General features: G+C 49.2%; 1 protein-coding gene and 1 pseudogene across 1 annotated transcript; both read left to right on the top strand.

Annotated features, from left to right (window-relative positions):
- Positions 1-1,864: 1,864 nt before the first annotated feature.
- LOC125536520 (L-type lectin-domain containing receptor kinase SIT2 pseudogene) lies at positions 1,865-4,184 on the top strand (annotated as a pseudogene).
- Positions 4,185-5,826: 1,642 nt separating this feature from the next.
- Positions 5,827-6,630, top strand: LOC125535509 (uncharacterized). Its single transcript, XM_048698575.1, has one exon. It carries the CDS (start codon positions 5,827-5,829, stop codon positions 6,628-6,630), a length of 804 nt encoding a protein of 267 aa, XP_048554532.1.
- The last annotated feature ends 15,884 nt before the right edge of the window (positions 6,631-22,514 follow it).

Here is a 22,514-nt window from a genome sequence, read left to right as displayed (position 1 = left end):
GAAACCCTAGCGATGGATCTAGGGTTCCCCGGCGGAACCAGAGCCAGTTAAATACCTCCATCTCTAGGCCCTGGATGGGTGGGCCGGGCTCTTCCTGCAACCCCTGGCCCAACGCCGGACTCGACAGCACAGGAATCACAGGGGGCACCTAGGCCTGGCCCAGCCCGGATGTGGGCTTGGGCACCGAGCCCTGTAGCTCCGCTTGGCAAACCAGCCCGCAAGGCACCAGCGTCCCAGCCCTAGGACCTGGCTCCCGCGCCGCCGCCGCCAACACCCCCGAGGCCGGCGCGGCCACCTCCCGCGGCGGCGCCGGAGGAGCCCGAAGAAGGAGGACCGCATCTGCGGCAGTGGCGGGTAGGCCAGCAGAACCCCGTCGGACTACGCCCACCGGAGCAGCACCCAGCGGCCCCCAGCGCGACGCCCCGCTCCTCCTAGAACCGCGGCTACCGGGCACGAACGCCTGCCTTCGCCCAGCCTTGAGAGAGCCCCCGAGCTCCTCTGCCCGCGCCATGAAATCACCCACCGAGCACGGGGCGCTGCCACTCCCCGCCGCCCTCGTCGGCCAGAGCCCAGAAACGGCTTCCCGACCAGCCTCCGGCGCCCGCGAAGGCGCAGGACAGCCCCAAGCGCGGCAAGGAGCACGCCGGCCCCGCGCCCGACCGGACCACCGTCCACTCCGCCTCAGCCAGCCGGCCGGGGGCCACGCAGGCAGCATCGCCCGCGCCATCGCCTCCCAGATCGCCACTCCGTACAGGAGCCGTTGGAGACATGTGTCCTCTATTGACCTAATGATCTCTTCGTCTCAAATAACCTGATTAACACATGTCTGCGGGTGAAACATGTCTAAACTCACCGAATAATCTTTCTCACTGCTTGTAGTCACTATCAGCTCGTCACATGTGCAGCCCCACCAACCATCATGAGATCTCGTCACACCCTTAAAAAAACACCCAGCTTCTTAGGGTTTCTTGTGCCTTCCGTCGGCACCGCTGCCGATCTACCTCGTCTCTTGTGGTCTTAGGGCCATGGAGGTGTGGTTGATCTCGGCCCGTGCCGCTGGGAGGGCTTCGTTTTTAGATACTTTTTTTGGTTTTGTTACGATTTGTGTTCTGCTTAGAGAGACAAGGCGACCGCAACTCTCTGAAGAAGGAGTAAGTTTGTCCGTGCCTAGTCCCCGTCCCGGTGGTGCTTCTAGCGTCATTGAAGGGCGTGTGGAGCGGGGGATCTCATGGGATCCGGTCGGCATTTGTCTTCGTTGGATCCATGTCAATCTGATTTTTGTTCGTCTTTGTTTGTGTGTCTACGGGTTGGACCTTCCAATCTACGCGTCACTTCATCGGCGGCGGTTCCTGTTCTGGTGCGCTGATCTCATGAGGCCTTAGCATGACAACTTTCTACCATGTACTATAACAAAGTTTGTCCGGCTTCGATGAGGAAGGGGCGATGACAGCGGTGCTCCTTCGACTCGCTTAATTGCTTATAGTCGTCGGACCTGGACGTATATTTTACTTTGGATGTTCTTTATACTACTTTGACAGAGCCGTATACATACACCACAAAATAAGTATACATCATAGCTAGAAGACCGTGTGACAGTGCCGAAACCCTAGTCAACGTTCAACGGGTGTGAAAATCTGAAGTTTCTTACTCCAAATCACTCATATCACTGCTGCAAGGCCACTTGCCAAGGCAAAAGCGACGACTTGAGAGTGGAGACGTCTGCAAGTCGACGGACGTTTCGGCCTGAGAAAGACAGCCCCCGAATGGTTTGACCAGAGCGCACACCACAACTAGCAGCCCCCCATCCATCTACGTCGCTTTCAGTTGCTACTCGGAACGCGCCACAAGCCCTCTAGTTTACCTGAGTTTTTCCTTACCACTTGGCCAAGAAAATTTTCCCTTGGACCGCAAGCACACAAGAAAACGGAGGATTTACACACCCGCAGGCCATTGCCAAGAACAGAGCGCCGGCCGGCGTTCCTTGGAGAGCCATGCTTCTCCACCCTCACCACCTGGTCCCTCTGCTCCTGCTCCTCGTGGCTGCGGCGAGCGGCGACGGCGTGCAGTTCAGCTATAACGGCTTCGCGGGCGTGAACCTGACGCTCGACGGCGCGGTGGTCATGCCCAACGGCCTGCTCATGCTGACCAACGGCACCATCCAGACGAAAGGCCAGGCCTTCCACCCGTCCCCCCTGCCGTTCCGCGGCGGCGGCGAGGCGAACGGCACCGGCGACGGCGCCGCGCGGTCCTTCTCGACCACTTTCGTCTTCGCCATCTTCGGGCAGTACGCGGACCTGAGCAGCCACGGCATGGCCTTCTTCGTCTCCGCGTCCAGGGAGCTGCTCTCCACGGCGATGCCGGGCCAGTTCCTGGGCCTCCTCAACGACACCGACGGCGGCAACCGGAGCGACCACATCTTCGCCGTGGAGCTCGACACGCTCTTCAACGCCGAGTTCCGTGACATCAACAGCAACCACGTCGGCGTCGACGTCGACAGCCTGGTTTCGGTCCGTTCCGCCGACGCCGGGTACTACGACGACGGCACCGGGACGTTCCGGAACCTGAGCCTGATCAGCCGGGAGGCCATGCAAGTGTGGGTGGACTACGATGGCGGGGCCACGGAGGTCGCCGTGACCGTGGCTCCCCTGGGCATGGCCAGGCCCAAGAAGCCCCTCCTCACGACCACCGTCGACCTCTCGCCTGTAGTGCAGAGCACGATGTTGGTCGGATTCTCGTCAGCAACAGGTGTCCTCGCCACACGCCACTTCGTCCTCGGCTGGAGCTTCGCGCTGGACGTGCCAGCCCCGGCACTGGACATCTCGGCGCTGCCGGCCTTGCCACGGGCCTGGCCAAAGCCACGGTCCAGGGTGCTGGTGATCGTGCTGCCCATAGCGTTGGCAGCTCTGGTACTCGTTCTGGGCATCGGAGTGTACATCTTTGTACGACGGCTTGTCAAGTTCTCGGAGCTGCGCGAGGACTGGGAGGACGCCTTCGGCCCCCACCGATTCTCATACAAGGAATTGTATCATGCGACCAAGGGGTTCAGCGACAAGAACCTGCTCGGGGCGGGAGGCTTCGGAAGTGTGTACAGGGGCAAGCTCCGCAAGCCGGACATGGAGGTCGCCGTAAAGAGGGTGTCTCATGAATCAAGGCAAGGGATGAAGGAGTTCGTCGCCGAGGTCGCAAGCATCGGACGGCTACGGCACCGGAACCTCGTGCCGTTGCTTGGCTATTGCCGGCGCAAAGGGGAACTTCTCCTGGTTTACGATTACATGCCAAACGGAAGCCTTGATAAATACTTGTATGATGCATCCTCAACAGGTACACTGGACTGGCCTCAAAGATTTCACATAATCAGAGGTGTGGCTTCTGGGTTATTGTATCTCCATGAGGATTGGGAGCAGGTTGTCATCCACCGAGATGTGAAGGCAAGCAATATTCTTCTAGACAGCGAGATGAATGGGCGGTTAGGGGATTTCGGCCTTGCAAGGCTGTACGATCATGGGACGGACGCCCATACAACGCATGTGGTTGGCACCATGGGCTACCTAGCTCCTGAGCTTGGACACACCGGCAAGGCAACCCCGTCGACCGATGTGTTCGCCTTCGGTGCATTCCTTCTGGAAATCACGTGTGGGCGGAGGCCAATCGAGCAAAACGAGCACGACAACCGCATCGTGCTCGTGGATTGGGTGATCGAGCAATGGCGCAAGGGTTTGATCATTGGCGCGGTGGATACGAGGATTCCAAGTGGGTTTAGTCCGGACATGGTCTCGCTGGTGCTGAAACTTGCGTTGTTATGCTCGCACCCATTGCCTAATGGAAGGCCAACCATGCGGCAGGTCATGCAGTACCTCGACGGCGACATGGTCCTCCCGGACTTGTCGTCCGCGTACCTCAGTTTCACCATGCTGGAGCGGATGTATGATGGGGACTTCAACCAGAAAATGTTGCCATACGAATCATCGACGAGCATGGGTGCAGTTTCTGATATCTCTGGAGGGAGGTGACAATGTTCTTGCGGTAAGTAGGATTGTGTAACTAACTATTAACTGACCTGTGGCTCCTATACACACATCTATGTTGTACATATTTTTACCTGAAATGTATGACCTGATGGTTACCTAATTTATGGTCGAATTGCCTATAAGCAGAACAATGCAATCAAACAAGTGACATGTGTTTTTCCCCGCACAAAAAAGAAGAAGTGATATGTGTTTTTGTTTTATTTTCGGAGGTATTCAAGCTCTGAAACACATCGTATCTCATCGTATCTCCATTCAGAACGCTCAGCGTAGCTTCTCTCGCCTTAATTATAGGATCCTAATAGTATAAGGGGAACGTTCCTTCCCCTGATACCCCGGGGCGAATAAACATTCCGCCAGGGTACATCAGAGCGATGATAAAAAACCACGCTGGTGATTTCTTTGGTGATTTCAAGCAATCTGAAGGGACTAATGTTCTGAGATATAAAGGGATTGAAGAAACTCCTTGGAAAGTATGAGGGAAATAGCAATAATAAAGGAGCGAAGAAGCCACTTCAGACTTAACTCTAACATGAATACACGCAGCTAGTAATAGGCGCAAGGCAACAACAACAAGAAGCTCGTAAGACATGCAAGTATGAAGGGAACAAAACACGATCAGCGAGCAGAAAAGATTAGCCAGACGAAAGGGCAAAACCTGATCCAAACATCAGCTAGTAGGAGCGGCGAATAGCACTGCCGGCCAGCAAACAAAGCAGCGCGTAGCCAGGTAACAACCCCATTGCAGGACCAATGGTAAACGTGGAAGAAACCTTCCTGTGGATCGAAGCAAGGGGTGTGCGGCGTGAAGTGTGAGGTGGCGGTCGTGAAGGAAACTAGAACACGGAGAAGAAAAGACTACGGGAAGGAGATGAGATAAAGACAACGGAGCCACACAGGCAATCGAGCTGGCAGAACCCACCACATATACTCGTACACGTGGACACAAGCCCTGGAGCAGAGAAAGAGCGGGCGATGAGGAGAGAGTAAAAGAAGCAACGCTGCCTACCCCTCCTTCCACAGTGTGAAGACACATCAGCGGGATGGGTGGGTAAAAGAGCGGCATGATGACCAGTAAGCTGCCGCAGATGAGTCACTAAGAACAACTCCAACGAGACGACTCATTTTGTCCACGGGAGTCTGTTTAGGTCGGTGTGGACAGATAAGTGACCCAACGCGTCGATCTAAAAGGACTTGTGTCCGTTTTTCGTCCGCCTGCCAACACACTCCCGCTCATTTTTGAGCCGGATTTGCGTCGGCGCAGACATGAGACGGATGCGCGCGTGCTTGCCTTCTCCTTCCTCCGGGCCCGCTTGTCGGTGGCAGCCTCCACCATTTTCCTCCATTTCTTTCCAAAAACCCTCCCGCCCGCGCGCGCTCCCGATCCCTGCCATGGACGACGACCTCGACGCCGCCGCCGGCCTCGCCTCCCTCGCCTCGTCCAGCATGACGACCGCGCCCTCCGGCAAAGGCAAAGCCTCACGCCCCCCGCAAGACCGTTGTCGTGGCCAAGCCGAAGAAGACGCTGACACTCGAACAACGGGCAAAGGAGTCGGCCAATAGGAAGGGTCGGAGGCAAGCGGCAGACGCGAGGGACGAAGCCATCGTGGCGGCCGCCACGCAGCAGCAGGTCAACAATGCCCGCGTCGCGGCGGCAACGAGGGAGGCGCTATATATGCTAGGGTTAAACCCTAGCCAGCACGGCCTCGTCAACGCTGTCGTGGCCGCGGCCAGCGCCGGCTCATCCGCATTCCCTCGGATGGTGCTGCCTGACTCGCCCCGCGTGTCGGCTTGCACCCCGATGCCCGGCTTTCACATCTACCTGCAAGCCTCCTGCCTCTCCGGAGAGTGCTCGCCTGAGGTGAGCGTGGTGGCACCTTCCACTCCCACGCCCATCGACCTCAACGCCACACCGGTGGCCGGTGGCTCGTCATTCGGAGGCGTGAGGAAACGCGCGCGACACATGCCAGCCGACGTGTTGCTGGGCGCACGCAGCCTATTCGACGGAATGCCGGCCTCTGGCGATGACGACTACATGCAGAACATCATCTTCGAAGGTGGTGCGCCGGCCGATGGCGGTGCCACCGGGGCTGGCTACAATACCGACGAGACACAAAGCCAAGACGGCCGAGGGGTGTTCACGCCATCCACCTTTGATCAAGATCAGGCGACCTTCATGCATGATCAGACCGGCCTGGACCTGGACGGCTTCCCACTTGACCACGAGTTCTCGGAGGACTACGGGCAAGAGGACGAGTGCGATATCGAAGGGGAGCCTTTGTTCGAGGACGAGCTCACCAACCAAGCCGCCGGGGTGAAGCCGAAGCAGAAGAGCAAGTGGACCAAGGCATACACGGCGGTCGAGGACAAGCTTATTTGTGAGTGTTGGAGAGACATTGGGCAAGACCCCAAGACGGGCACCGAACAAAAGCATTCAACCTTTTGGATTCGTGTCCACCGTGAATTTCATGGACGCAAGAAGTTTCCGCCGTACCAAATAGTAAGCACGCGTGGATGGGTGTCCATTTCAAAGCGATGGAGGATGATTCAACAAGAGTGCAATAAGTTTTGTGCCACTCTTGAGAGCGTCAAGGCCGCCCCGTGAACGGCATCGGCATGCAAGACATGGTATGCTATCAAGCCGCCCTCTTTTGTGTCATTTCGTTTATGCTTGCGTGTTCATTTCTTTAAAAATACAGGAGATAAAATCGTTTGCGTAGCACATAAAAATAACATCTCTTTAAAATAAACCAACAATCTCGTTGCACGAGTAAATGGGGTTGCGAGGCTATGCCTGAACCCTTAGCCTAAGGGGACTACTCGTGCATCGCAAATAGATCACAGGCAAAAGACATTGCAGATCATACTTGAAGATTAGTGGTTGAATAGTATTACAATGTCGTTGTATGTGAGGTACCCTTAGTTATAAGTTTACGCTATGCCTACGGGGATGAAGACTAAATTGGCGGAGATGAATATGGGGATGTTTGTTGTAGATGGAAATGGTGCTAGCTATGAAGGGATGACTTGTTGGATGAGTGACTCCTTTCGTCGAAGGGTTTTCTTCTTCTTTAATGGTCCTAGTGTGCGGAATAAAGTCCCACCTCACCCGGCGAGGGACGCGACCATCGGTTTATATACCCGCGTCGCCGCCCGCTTCACAAGCTCACTACACATAGCTACTATGACTCCCCTGTTGTCGCCGTTGCTGGGCCGCTCGACGGCCGAAAGGCTGTCCCTTTCGCCTTCAGGCTAGATCGGGGTGGTTCTAGTAAAGTCACCATGCGCGCCCCGCCACGGCTGGGTCTTTTTTTAATACGTTTTTTACATAGATTATTTTTTGTTATATTAAACACTCGACAAAAGTCATGACAGTAGTAGTACATTAATAAAAAAATATCATATTTGAAGCTTAATAATGAAAATAATGAATGAGATGAACCCATATAAGAAAGAATTTTAAAGTGCCATGTCTCATATCCTTTAACAAAGTAGCATAAGTCTCGTATCCTTTAACAAAGTAGCATAACGAATAAACCAAAAGTGCCATGTCGCATTACAATCCAACAAAGTGATAAGTACCCAACAACAGCAGGGAAACCTTCTACCGGCGAAGACACAACAGTGGATGCCCACGCTAAGCAGAGTATGACGGTTGACTGGTTCGGCTGCGGCGTGAGGCTGCCGTCACCGAAGAATAACATGAGGTGCGGGTGGGTAGAGGGATGGCCAGGCCAGCGGAGGGAGTAGGGTGGGCCGGTGAAGCGTGTGCGGCATCACAGCCGTCCACAAGAGAAGGGAGCATGCAGTCCCGCAAGCGCTGGTTTAGGCGGCTGGAGCAGGAAGATCAGATATTGAAGAAGCACGTCGGCCCTTGGATGGACATCCACCAGTCATTGCTGGAATTGTGTGTTGACCGACAAAGTCTTGCGTAAACAAGTCAGCCTAGGAGGAGACAATTTCACACAATTCAAAAAATTATCAATAAAAATCAATTTCACTCGCTTCCTAAAACATATTTCATTCATTTATAAAATACAATTTCACTTATCAGATAATATCACCACAAATATGGAAGTGCTTATTGTCATCGAGGAAAAACACACAAATATGATGATAGCAGCAGCAAAAAAAGTGGATGAATTATATCGGCTCGGCTCGCCCTCGACCGTCGCCGCGCCAAGCATCCTAAATCCACGCACACGCTTTAGGTGTGATGCACTTTTTTCTATGTGTGCACGCAGCAGTTTTATAGCCATGCAAGTCTTCAAATAATTACGAGTGGACATGCGACTACGCGTGGTCGGTAACCACATCACACTATGCCGCGTGATTCGTGTAACTTGAATACCTGCGGGCTGTATATGATTTCCATCTTTGATAAAACGTTGCAGAGGCCGGTCTGCAGATAGCTCGGAATCATCCCCGCCGAGCCAGCGTTGCGATCAGTGTTGTCAAACGTATTTTAATTGCCACCATCGTAAGCAATGCTGTATTTCACCGTATTCAATGGATAGGCCCCAAGTAGCTGACAGGTTTTTTTTTTGAGACAAAAGTAGCTGACAGGTGCCGAACCTGGGCGAAGCAGCTCCATCCCTCCAATCTGGGCATTTGCGCGGTTTGGACTAGTGACATGATGGGCCATCAATTTTTGCATGCAGGCCTGCAGGTTTGGACTGTCATCAAGGGAGAAGATTACTTAAAGATCCTGGGTTAATGGCATTATAATTACGGACCTACAACCAATAGTTTAGGGTTTGTATATCATTTTTTTGGAGATTAGCGATGTGAAAATAGAGAAACGCTTAGAAGGAAAGCAGATTTTTTTCTTGGGAGTGTTCAGGCTTGTTAATGTCGAATTGGAAAATGCAGTATATTTTTTGCTCACTAGTTCGTGAGTTCGATAGTATTTTAAAAAAAATCATAGGTGCACAGTTACAGAAAACAAAAGAGAAAGGACCTACACATAATTGTATCATTATCCGTTGGGAAAGAGTGGATCTAGAGCTTGGTACGTGACGTCTAATGAGCAGCACTCTTAATTGAGAAAATTCCTTATTTAACAATATTTTAAAATCTGCTTCTTTATTTGATACCGGAAAAAAAATTCTTCTCTATTTGACACAAATTCTAAATTTTATTCCCTATATGATATTTTCGTTCATTTTAAGTGTAAATGACATCTAAAAAGACTCTTTTACCCCTCATATGATATGTGTGTGGGGGCAATAGCGCACACACGCGGTACCAGTGCGAGGGCAGGAGCACACACGTAGCAACACATACACATGCACCAACACACACGCATGCACACACTCATGCAACAAACACGCACACGCACGCACGCACACACGCAGCAACACACATGCACGCGCACACACACGCAGCAACACACACGCACGCAGCACACACATATATACACACACGTAGCAGCAGCACACACGCAGGCAGCACATAGGCACGCAACAGCACGCACACACACGTGCGCATGTACACACGCAGCGGCACACATGCACACACACATGCAGCAGCAGCACATATGTGCGCGTGCACCCACACACGCAACAGCACACACGCGCGCACACACATACCGCATGAGGGGCAAAATCGTCTTTTCAGATGTCATTTAGGCTCAAAATAGACGGAAGTGTCGTATAGGGAATAAAATTTAGGACTAGTGTTAAATAAGGAATAAAAAAAATTCAGTGTCAAATAAGGAACCAGATTTTAAGACAGTGTCAAATAAGGAATTTTCTCTTCTTAATTAACTTGGTTACTTTGCTCAAAATCTAAAACGTAACAGTACACTAATTAGAGGATATAGTCATTAAAAAAAGTGCTGACTCCATAGGTCGGAAAGGTCGCCGAGGATAGCATGGTTAACAAATAGTTTACGGAGATTACTTAAAGATCCTGGGTTATTAGTACTCTAATTACGGATCTACAGACAATAGTTTGTTCACAAATAGTTTAGGGTATGAACCATTTGTTTGGAGATTAGCAATGTGAAAATAGAGAAACGCTTACAAGGAAAGCATGTTTAATTTTTCTTGAGAATAGTCGTCCGTGTTAATTTTGAACTGAAAGTGCAGTAATTTTTTTTTTCAAAATGGAAATGCAGTATATTTTTGCTCACTAATTCAACGAGTTTGATGTATCGTAGGCTGCACAGTTACAAAAAACAAAAGAGAGGGGCCCTGCTGCTAATTGTATCATTATCAAGTGGGAAAGAGAGGATCTAGAGCTTCGTGCGTGATGCCTAATGAGCAATACTTTTACTTACATTAGTTAGTTTGCTCCAAATCTAACACGTAACAATACACTAATTAGAGGATTTGTCATTGAAAAAAGAAATACGCTGACTGCACATGTCTGGAAATTGCCAGGATAGCCTTTGCTCCAACAGGCAGTAACGGGCGAGACGCCTAGTCTAATATAAAATTGATACTATTCACTGCCTGCAACAGGTCCGTGTTAAATTCATGTCATATTGACTCAGAGTAGTCAAGTCACCGCTCCACCACGCGCGTCAAACAGCATCGTTGCATTCACTCGAGCTGACAATGGGCAAAGGACATACGTTTGCACTATTCATGTACCTGTATATTGCGAGGTATACCTAGAAAAAGCATGCCAGAAGTGAATCACGAAGTATATTCCCACGAGGTGTGCCCGGGTGTTGGAAGAAAGATATTTCCCACAGACTGACTTCCTTCATGCTACGGTGCCGAGCCGGGCTTCTGCTACGTGGAAGGCGATCATGGCTGGACGGAGGGCGCTGAAAGAGGGCTTGATCCATAGGGTTGGCGACGGCACCACAATCTCAATATGGACAGACCCTTGGATACCAACCACAATATCAATGAAACCTAGTGGCCACATAGGAGATGTTGTGCTCACAAAAGTTTTAGATTTGATAGATGTTTATACAGGAAGGTGGAAGGTGGATTTAATCCGTCAAAACTTCACGCCCCCCGACGCGAGAGCAATACTGAATATTCCATTGAGGGTGGCGGGCGGAGAGGATACTTTGGCATAGGCTTTGGAAAGGTCAGGACACTATTCTGTCAAATCGGCATACCGATCTCTCATGACTCGTAACGAGCTCAGTTCTCCAGAGGAATGGACGGTAACGGAGACATCACTGAATAACAAACAGTTGTGGACTGGACTTTGGAAGCTCAATGTGCTACCAAAGATTAGAGTATTTTGGTGGAGAGTTCTTCAGGGGATTCTTTCGGATTCTGTGACTCTACACTACAGGCACATCAAAACGATGAGCCGGTGTGATCTTTGTCAGGCTGCAGACGAAGACCTAATACATGCACTGATGACCTGCACGCATGCAAGCTTGTTTTGGGCGGCAGCTCGTGATCGCTTTGATCTACACCTACCAGCGCTGCACCAAGATTCTTGGGCTCGTGACATCACGCTAGACCAACAGCTCTCTGATGATGCACGATGCAAAATCATTACTATCATGCATTCCATTTGGACCTCCAGGAACAAGTGGACACATGATCAGGAGGGGTTCGATCCTGCCATGGCCATGAAGTGGGTGCAGGAAACACTATCCATTCTCGACATACCAAATCGACGCACTCGGACATCGGGGCAGCGTTGGCACCCCCCGGACGCGGGATGAATCATCATCAACACTGATGGATCAGTGTTCGACGGCCAGCCGAATGGGAGGGCAGGGGGAGTGGCACGCTCCCATCTTGCTTTCCTAGGAGCTTGGTGCAAACCATTGCCGGGAGTCTCGGATCCTTTCATCGCCGAGCTGCTGGCTTTTCGGGAGGGGGTAATTTTTGCCCAGCTCCGAGGTTACTCACATGTGATAATGGAGGTCGATTGTCTTCATTTGGTCGAGCTCTGGAACTCGCGAGGCAATCCCAGATCGATTGCATCGCCCATCTTTCAAGAATTATTGGACATAGTGCCGCATTTTTTCTCTTTTTCGGTTCGACATGTCGGTAGGGACTTGAATATGCCGGCCCATCTTTGTGCTCAGCGTGCCTGTACGCTTGATGGGACGGACAGTTGGCTAGCTGTTAGCCCAGACTTCCTCCGAACTAGCCTACGGGCAGATTGTAACCGACTCCTTTTATTCTGAATAAAGTCCTAAATTCGATGCAAAAAAAAGTATATTCCCACAAGGTAGATAACGAGCTACCTGACGCTCGGCCTCTGCGACGCCGCACTCTTTCCATCTTCCTATATAGCATCTATATAGCTGCGATTTGCATCCGACAGATGCAGTAGATGGCTCGCAAGGCAGGCCAGGCAGTGAATATATGGAGGCTTGCCCACCAGACTGACAATAGCAGCTCATTTATTTTTAGCAGGTCACCAACAGCAACTGGCACCACCGGTTTAAAGGGAACATGCAGACCATCTCTTATCCATCGCGCAGCTTCACTCATCCTGCTGCTCTAGTTCATATGTAAGGCCAATTTTACCGTGCGACCCTATCCTGTCCGACCCCGTTCGTTTGGGGTAAAACGGACAAAGGAAGCGGCCCAGCGCGCGACGGCCCGGACCCATCTTGTCCGTTTTGTGTTCAGGCCGACCCATTTCAAGCGCAAACTTGCGCCGGGTTTGGGTCGCGACGGACACCAAACAGACGCGCGCCTCGTCCGCGTCAGGGCCGCGTGGCAGGCGGCCACCTACCTCCCACCCGCCCACATCAATGCACACGAGTGGGCGGTCCCACCTGTCATCCGCATGTCGAACGGTCGCCGTCCTTTTTTAAGTGGGAAGCGTGGACGGGTCGTCGTCCACACTGCCCCACGCCACCCCGCGGCCTCCTCGAAACCCGACAGCGCCGAATCCAAACCCTAGCCAAGAACTTGCCGGCCGGCCGCACGCAGCCATGTTCCTCTGGAACTACGGCCGCAAAGGCAAGCACGACCGCGAGGCTGGTTCCTCGTCGGGACGCCGCCGCGGCTCGGTGAAGAAAGAGGAGCCCGCGTCGCCATCGCCACCACGTCGGGCCCCCCGCGCCGCCCGCCTTCTCCATCGCGCCCACGGCCGCCGGCTCGTGTGACCGGCACTACATCGAGGCGGGCGTCTGCCGCCGTTATTGGGAGACGAGGACGCCGCTGCCCTGGAGCGACGTCCACCTCCCCAATAACTGGTATCTGTCGGCCGACCGCGTGCCGATCCCGCCCGTCCCGCAGAGCGGCCGTGCGCGCCGCCAGGAGATCGAGCGCCACCGCCGCCTTCTCCCGGACGACCTCTACCACGACGAGAGGTATGCCCCCGACTCGACATTGTGGGACACGTGGTTCCGCGATGAGCACGACGTGCAGCGGGCGTCGTTCTTCTCCGGCACGTCGACGGGGCCGCGGCGGCCACGTGAGCCCCGAGCGGCTCCCCAGGCGCGCGGGCGTACGCGGGTCCGCGGCCTGACGCCCACGCCGTCGCCGTCGCCATCTCCATCGCCACCCCCACCTCCTCGCATGACGGCGGCGGAGGAGGCCCGGCTCATGGCGTGTGTGCTGGAGGACTCCATGCACACGCACGACGAGCGCCAATGGGCGGACCTCGAGACGACGATAGCCCTCTCCGCGGCCGGCGACGTCGCCATCCCCGAGGAGCCGCCGGGGGCCGCGTTGCACCCTGACCTGGTGGGCCAGGGGTGGAGCTGGTCGTGCTCCACTGAGCAGATGGCGGCCGCCCTAGGGGCCGTGAACTGGTGCCCCACGCCGCCGCGGTCGTCGGAGCAGGAGGCCTCGCCTCGGGAGGAAGTGGTGCAGGCACCACCGGCCACCTTGCAGCCCGCCGCCCCCGTGCACCACGGACCGCCGGCCCACCTGTGGACGCTGCCGGAATACATCGACCTCGTCAGCGACAACGACGACGACACCGGCGGCCAGTGAAGACGCGACGCCCACGGCATCGACGGGCGCGGCAGGAGCGCGCGGGAGGCGTTTTTTTGTTTTATGTTAATTATGAACTGGGCCGTTTAAGTGAACTGAACTGTGCCGTTTTGTGGCCGTAACCCCTATATATATGTTTTATGTTTTTTTAACTGCGTTTATTTACTTTTTTAGTCATTTCAATTAAGTTTTTAAATTTTTTTATTCACGTCCATCCCGGACAGGTTTTGGGTGTGGCCGTGCGTTGAGCGCACCCACGATCCATCGGACAAACGCGGACATGGGCGAACCCATCGGCGCCCTAAAGGGACAAAATTCGGCCAAACCGGACGTCCGTTTGGGGTCGCGCGGTGGAGTTGGCCTAAGACTAGCTAAAACTCATCCATGGTGATATGAAGCCCCTATTGGAAAAAAAATCCCCGGCCCAGCTCATAGCTCCTCCCCTCTCATTCCTTCTCTTCCCCTTAGCCATTTTATTTGTTCTTGTGATTGAACAACTTTGTGGCGCTGTGCATAGTACAGGACATGGAAGATAGACTAGTTTGTTCTACATGAGGATCCAGCTCTTCTTGTTCAGCTAATCATCCAATTAGTATTTTCATTAAGGTATACCCTACTTGTGCTAAGTAGTAATCACCACTTAGCTGCTGACTATGTCATCAGTTCGATATAACTCGCTATGAACGAAACATCACATTTTCTTCCAATCCTGGATTACATTGTCCAGTGTGCTCACTAACATCTGGAGTGCTAGATACAAAAAATAAAACAAATACTTCCTCCGTTTCAGTTTACAAGTCCTATGCGTATATCTAGGTTGCCAATTTTATCACCCTAATATAAACTATATAACACAAAAATAATACCTTTTGAAAATAAAACATCTGAAGTTTATATTGATATATTTTTTGTAATATATGACTTGTATTAAGTTGGTCAAATTGACGACCTAAAGATACACGTACGCCTTGTAAACTGAGAGAGAGGGAGTAACTCACATCGATTAAAATAGACTATTTGACTTAGGACCAGCTACTCTGCGTCATGAATCAATTAGCATGATGCGAGGAGGCAAACGATAGATTCAAGCTTGATTCGTTCATATCTAATAGAACGGTTGAAACGAGGTGGGAGTAGGAGTAGCTGCGCATAACAAAACATGGAGCTTGATTCATTCATACCAGGCGGTTGAAACTTGTTGGCGAATAACTCCACCTATTAAATGGTGAAGTGCATGTTGTTGGTGAATTAATATTTCTGCCAGTGCATTGAAAATGCATGTAATCTCCCTAATGGTTGATACAGACCGTGGGTCAATATTATTAAGTGATAAACATTTTAAATGGACATTATAGTTAGTTTAGCATAAAAACCGGTATGAATTGGATTGCTTAAGCATTTTTCTTCAACATTGATGCACACGACAGTAATATAAATACTTAGATATAAATGATTCTTGTAGGAGATGATTAACTAGAGTGCAACATGGAGCAGCTCATGAACTTAGAGCTTCGACCATGAGATGAACTAGCAGAGTCCCTCCGGTAGAGAATGGATGGAAGTGGTAGACAACATCAAGAGGAGCTTCTTCTTCAGTGGTAACATATCTCACTGGATCCATCTTGTCAGCACCAAGGACAACACCCAACTCCTCTTCTCACCATCGCAGTGCTCCTGCTCGCTGTTCCACTTGTGTGAGAGAGAGGTGGAGACGAGAGACACATATCCTATCACATCTCACTTGATGTTGGGCAGCATTTATTGCCAATTATATGTGCTGGCCCACTCTATATATTTACATTCTGTATTTGCAACTTTATTATATATCCCCTCGTATTCAATTAATCACTATATTAAATATGCATCTCAAAGCTTCAATGGACTGCCTGGATATCATTCTCGCGTGCTATCATGTCCCAAAAATCCGCGTGGAGTCTCCCTTTATATGTTGTTCACACACTCCCACTACTAGCGATGTGGTAGTAAAATTATAAGCCTCTCTCTGTATGCCCTGCCCATCCTTATTTCTGTGCCGGCCGCCTAATTCTAGGATAGGCTGTTGTGTTTGCTAACTTCCTTTCCACGCACTATTAAATAATATACGCATGGTCATTCGTATGCATCTGTTTAACATGCACCCCAACCTACAATGAAATGCCCTCCAACACAATAAATACACTGGTTTTTCCTGCTACAGACAGACATAATCGACATACTTCATCTGTAAACTAATATATGAGAGTACTACATAACTCCTCAACCCATCCAAATGTACGACACCATTTATCTACATGCATGTGTCATCTGCGCGCTTGTTAGAAAATAGGGGAAAAACTAGGAAAATGAAAACGACTTCTATGGGGAAATTTTTAGGGGTGCAATTGGAGTTGCTCTTAGTAGCTGCAAAGCGTGGAATATATGATGGCTCAGTGTCGATCTAGATAAGCATTCAGCTAGTCTATCTAATAGAAACATTTTTAGAGGTAAATATACTTTAGTGATCTATAAACGCTCTTATATTTCTTTACAAAAGAAGTATTAAGCAGCTAATTCCATTCATAAAAGATGGATATGTAGCAATCAAGAACTAGCCAATCGAGCAAGGTGAGCTAATAGGAATCGGCGGCTTGGTGGATGATTTTTCTAGACATCTTTCCTCCCAGAAGGACATCCACGAACGTTAACAAAGAAATAGCACCGGCGAGCTCACGCCAGCTCCACCGGCCCCTTAATCTAAAGGCCGTGTTCGGCAATACTCCGCTCCTTCGTCAGAGAGCGGAGCGGGCGGAGCATCCATTTGGCTGCTTCTCAAAATTGCATTGGATGCCGCTCCACTCCGCAGCGGAGTTACGGTGCAGAGAGATTCTGAACGGGCCTTAAGACCACAAACAGGCTCTGCCGAGAAATTACCAATATCTAGAATTTCTACAAGCCTATCAGAATTTCTACAAGCCTATCAAACGATGTAGTTAATCCATGATCCAAAAGAATCTCACACACATACTCATAAATCGTAACATTGGAACAATGTGATACAACACAGCCTCAGCTACCAAACCCAACACGAACACTAGAGGGTGGTTTGTAAAGGCTACAGGATCATTGTTGCCAAAAAGACAATTAAGTTGCACAAGCAGGTGAAACAACTACAAGTGGCAGAAAACGCCACGATGCAGCCAACTTGGACAGTCGGCAATGAAGCTCTCCAAAGAGTTGCTGCGCGTTGACACTCCATTCGTGCACTAGAAACATTGACACAATCAGTACGATGCTTGATGGATTTGCAATCAAAGATCACTTCATTTCTATACAAGGTCACACAGCCCATTGCACAGCCAAAATGCCAATCCAAAATTTCCAGTATTGCTTCGATGCATGCAAGTTGCAAACAGTTTATCTTTGACAAGAAATAAATAAACTAAGCAATCAACATGATCGTATGCATTATTCTGATACAAAGAATGGGGTTTGTTCCCCTTTTTGAAAAAAAAGAAATAAATAAACTAAGCAATCAACATGAGCACAAGAACATGACAAGTACTATCCTATTTCAGAAAAAAAAAACAAGGATAAGCTCAACAGGGAGATGGTCATATGTGCTGGAATTTTGTCTATTTTGGGCCTAGCCCAATAGCAGTTACAGAAATTCCTAATAAATCTTAGAGGCCCACGCAGCTCATTCGTGCAAGGCAAAAGGTAGATCTAAAGTTTAGTCCCACACACTAGTTTAGAGGGAGTTGGACCACTTTATAAGGGAGTCTTTTTCTCCACATGCATGAGGATGAGAACAAGAGGGACATCCACGCGCCCTCCTCCTCTGCCGCCCGCCTCGCCACGCGATGCCACGCGACGCCACGGGTTGCGGGAACGAGCCGATGTCTAAATTTTTGCCACGCACGATGGGTATACGAAAAGACGTTTTTGCTGTAGTGGAGATTGAATACGAACGGCGCACCTCTTCGCCTGCTGCTTGTTCGTTTCGTCTCCCTCGTTCTCTTCAGCTCCCGGCGCAGCCTCTCGCCTCCTTCTCTTGCGCCTATAAAAAGAAGGTCGCTCCTCCCAGAGAGACGTACCAGAACAACACAACCCTCTCGCCTCCAAGTTCCCGACCACTGAGCTACTGCTACGATCTTCCCCATCCCGGCTTGCGGCGTGCACCACAGGTTGGGACAGTAGGCCTCCGAAACCGCATCTTTTTAGTCCTGTATGGGAGAAGGGTGATAAGGTTTTTGGGGAGCGCTTCGCGCGACTACTGACTTCTTTGTCACGGACGCCCTGGACTCCGATGACTACTTCCGCGACGTCGACAACCTCCTCGACGACATGGCTGGCGAGGACACCGACCCCAAGTCCAGCGCTTCTGCTGCTGTTGTCCCGTATGCGTTCTTCCTCTTTCTATTAGAGGCCCTGCTACAGTTCCTTGTTCTAGTGTTTTCCCTAGATATGTTAGACTCTGTTTCATATATGCAACTTGCTATACTGTCTGCTCTAGATGTGTTTAGTTACAGTTCATATATGAAGATCCTGTTTACCTTCTCTTTGTCAAATCACATGACTTGTTTTATCACTGCTATACTAGTCATGCTTTATCTAGTATTTCTATTAATAAAATCATTCGGTAAATTGCTCAGATTTCCAACAATATGAACAAATACAAGATCAAGCAACAGGAAGTAAAGAATACAACACTGCATCATTAGATCAACACTAGGAACACACAACATGCATGGATCAAACCAGCAAGGAAATCTATTTTTTATCCATTCCACCAAACATTTTGGATGTCAGGCCATTTTGTACTCCCTACGTTTCTAAATTTAAGTCTTTTTAGAAATTCCAATGCGGATTACATACGGAGCAAAATGAGTGAATCTACATTCTAAAATATGTCTATATACATCCGTATGTAGTTTGTATTGGAATCTCTAAAAAGACTTATATTTAGGAACTGATGGAGTACTTATAAGGATCAATACTTTACATGAAAATTGGCATTGCAGTATGTCACAAAATGTTACTCCCTCCATCCCAAAATAAATGTCTTAACCTTAGTACAACTTTGTACTAAAGTTAGTACAAAGTGGAGACACTTATTTTGGGATGGAGGGGGTACTTTGGTAATACAATACTTATGAATTTGCTAGTATGCAGCAATAACATTAGATCCCAAGTTGTAGGCTGCACCCCAAAAAAATCATTCCTATTGCTGGATGGAGATCACAGGGTGAAGAGATGAAGAAATTTGATTTGGCACAAACACTGAGCTCAAAAGGCCTTTTGATAATGACCCCTAGAAACCCTTTGATATGTGCAAGCAATCAAATCGAAGCATCCATCCATAACAAATACACAAAGGAGAGAAACCCATGAGACAAGAAAAGAAAATCCTGCCTTCAGAGTCCTCTGGTGAACTAGGTGTCACATCATGTGTTTGCTAGTTGCAACTACCAGCAGTCCTCTTGTCAAATTGTAACCATGGTAGAATTTTGAGTGAGTAGCATGTCTAAAATGTTGAATCAAGAAGGGTAAATAAGATATTTTTACTATCCATTATTGAAGTGTTGAAATGCTTCATTGTGCTTTAATGCGGTAGTGTGACTTGGCAAGAACCAGAAACCAATCTAGGGAGGTTTTTTTCCTCCTTTGATCATTACCCAACAAGCCAGAAATTTGAGTTAGTGCGATTGAGAAAGTTTTAACATTCCGGTGTTGAAAACATAGAGGTGACATGTAAAGGGCTCATCTTTGGGACTGAAAAGAAGCATATTAACTGCAAAGGTAACTGGAGAACATAGACATGCATTTTAACATTCTGGTGTTGCAAATATAGAGGTAACATGTAAAGGGTTCATCTTTGGGACGGAAAAGAAGCATACTAACTGGAGAACACACAAAAGGTGGGAGGACAGGAAACAACAGGCAAAACATAACAATCATGAGTGGAATGAAGTTAAGACTGACATGAGTGGCCTTTGGTGGTCACAAATGAACTAATGCACAAGATATCAGAATTTGATGGCTGGGAGCACACTACAACATCATCGCCACAAACATTACTTTCCGTTTGATGGTCAGCTCATAAATCGGTCATAGCTCAAAGTCTAAGTAGCATTATATATAGGAGAAATAGAGAACTTACAAGTTGTAGCCGGTGCTCAACATCAACACGGCAGCAACAGCCCACATAACAAAGTCACAGACCATGACAATGATGACCGCCGGGTCGCTCCGACGACCATGTTCATGGGAGAAATGTAGGAAAGATGAAACTGCAGTGGGATCATCATCAACTCCACACTTACACAAACGTTATATGTATACAAGGAAAACAAAAAAGATTAGAGGAGCTCACAATATAACTCTTATAGTGCAATCCAACAAAGCAAACATCATAAAAGACCCATAGGAGAAATTATTCTCTCCACTTCACACATTGCAATGCCAGACATCATGGATCAGAGCAACTAATCAAACACACCAAGTAAAAGTAACCATCACCAGCAAATGATCAAACCAGCAAGGTAATAATCATTCCAAAGCCAACACCTTCTAGCCAAGAGAAGATAACCCTACAACACTAGCTCCATAGCAGAAAAGGCCCACATGATTAATAGAAATTTTCTTTCACATGAAATCCAACTAATCTAAGATTTCCATTATGCTTCTGAGTAATCCATGTATTCCTGCAACAGGACAAGCACCATTCTACTCCCTCCATTCCTAAATATTTGTCTTTCTAGAGATTTCAACAGGGGACTACATACGGATCAAAATGAGTGAATCTACACATTAAATATGTCTAGATACATCCGTATGTGGTAGTTCATTTGAAATCTCTAAATAAAAATATTTAGGAACGGAGGGAGTATTTCATAAAAAACAAGGACAAGCTCAAGTTCTAGCTGAAGCGGAACTACTCAAGATTTCCAAGGGAAAGTGGGTTCCCTAAGAAGCCAGCAGCAATAGACGTCAAGCATCAGGGAAATGACCAAAGAAACAGCAAATGGTCATATGATCAGTACACGATCAAGCCATGGGAAGTAACCAATGCAACATTAGTTCATCAGATCAACACTAGAGGGACTACTGTTCCGGGATATAAAGTGGTAGAAGAAACCAAATTGAAGAAACTCCTTGGAAAGTATGAGGAAAATAGCAAGAATAAAGTAGCGAAGAGGCCACTTAAGACTTAACTCTAACATGAACACACGCGGCTAGTAACTGTTGGGGAACGCAGTATTTCAAAATTTCCTATGATCACGCAAGATCTATCTAGGAGATGCATAGCAACGAGAGGGGAGAGTGTGTCTACGTACCCTCGTAGACCAAAAGCGGAAGCGTTTATCAACGCGGTTGATGTAGTCGTACACCTTCACGATCCGTCCCGATCAAGTACCAAAAATACAGCACCTCCACGTTCAGCACACATTCAGCTCGATGAAGTCCCCGCCTTCTTGATCTAGCAAGACGGGCGAAGTAGTAGATGAGTTCCGGCAGTATGACAGCGTGGTGACGGTGTTGGTGAATAACAATCTCCGCAGGGCTTCGCCTAAGCACTACGAAAACTATGGCGGAGGATAAACTAGTGGGGACGGGGTTGTCGGCACATGGCTTGGTGTTTCTTGATGTGTCTTTGGTGCTAGTCCTGCCCCTCTATTTACATGTTGAGCCCTGGGGTCGAAACTTGGAGCAAAAGCCTCCTCAAAGTCGGTTTTTCCCGAAAGGCAAGAGTCCCACAGACAACAGGACCAAATGCCACAATCCTTGGCGTCTGGCCCAGACGCCATGGGCCTCGGCGTCTGGCCCAAGGCCAGACGCCAGGGTCTCCGACGTTTGCCCCCGGCCTCCGCAAAACTCCTTTTGCACCGACCTAAAGCCTCGTGGGCTTCACCCCTTGGCCGAACCATATCATCCTATATATCAATCTTTACCTTCGAACCATTCCGGAGCTCCTCATCATGTCCGTGATCTCATCCAAGACTCCGAACAACATTCGGTCATCAACATACATAACTCATATAATACTATGTCGTCAACAAACGTTAAGCGTGCGGACCCTATGGGTTCGAGAACTATGTAGACATGACTGAGACATCTCTCTGGTCAATAACTAATAGCGGAACCTGGATGCCCATATTGGCTCCTACATATTCTACGAAGATCTTTATCGGTCGAACCGCATAACAACATACGTTGTTCCCTTTGTCATCGGTATGTTACTTGCCTGAGTTTCGATCGTCGGTATCATCATACCTAGTTCAATCTCATTACTGGCAAGTATCTTTACTCGTTCCGTAATGCATCATCCCGCAACTAACTCATTAGTTACATTGCTTGCAAGGCTTATAGTGATGTGCATTACCGAGAGGGCCCAGAGATACCTCTCCAAGAATCGGAGTGACAAATCCTAATCTTGATCTATGCCAACTCAACAAACACCATCGGAGACACCTGTAGAGCATCTTTATAATCACCCAGTTAAGTTGTGATGTTTGATAGCACACTAAGTGTTCCTCCGGTATTCAGGAGTTGCGTAATCTCATAGTCATAGGAACATGTATAAGTCATGAAGAAAGCAATAGCAATAAACTAAACGATCATAGTG

The sequence above is a fragment of the Triticum urartu genome, chromosome 2A, assembly GCF_056163025.1.
Source record: "Triticum urartu cultivar PI428250 chromosome 2A, HENAU_Tu73, whole genome shotgun sequence".
Lineage (NCBI taxonomy): Eukaryota > Viridiplantae > Streptophyta > Magnoliopsida > Poales > Poaceae > Triticum > Triticum urartu.
This window is presented reverse-complemented; position numbering and strand designations above follow the sequence as displayed.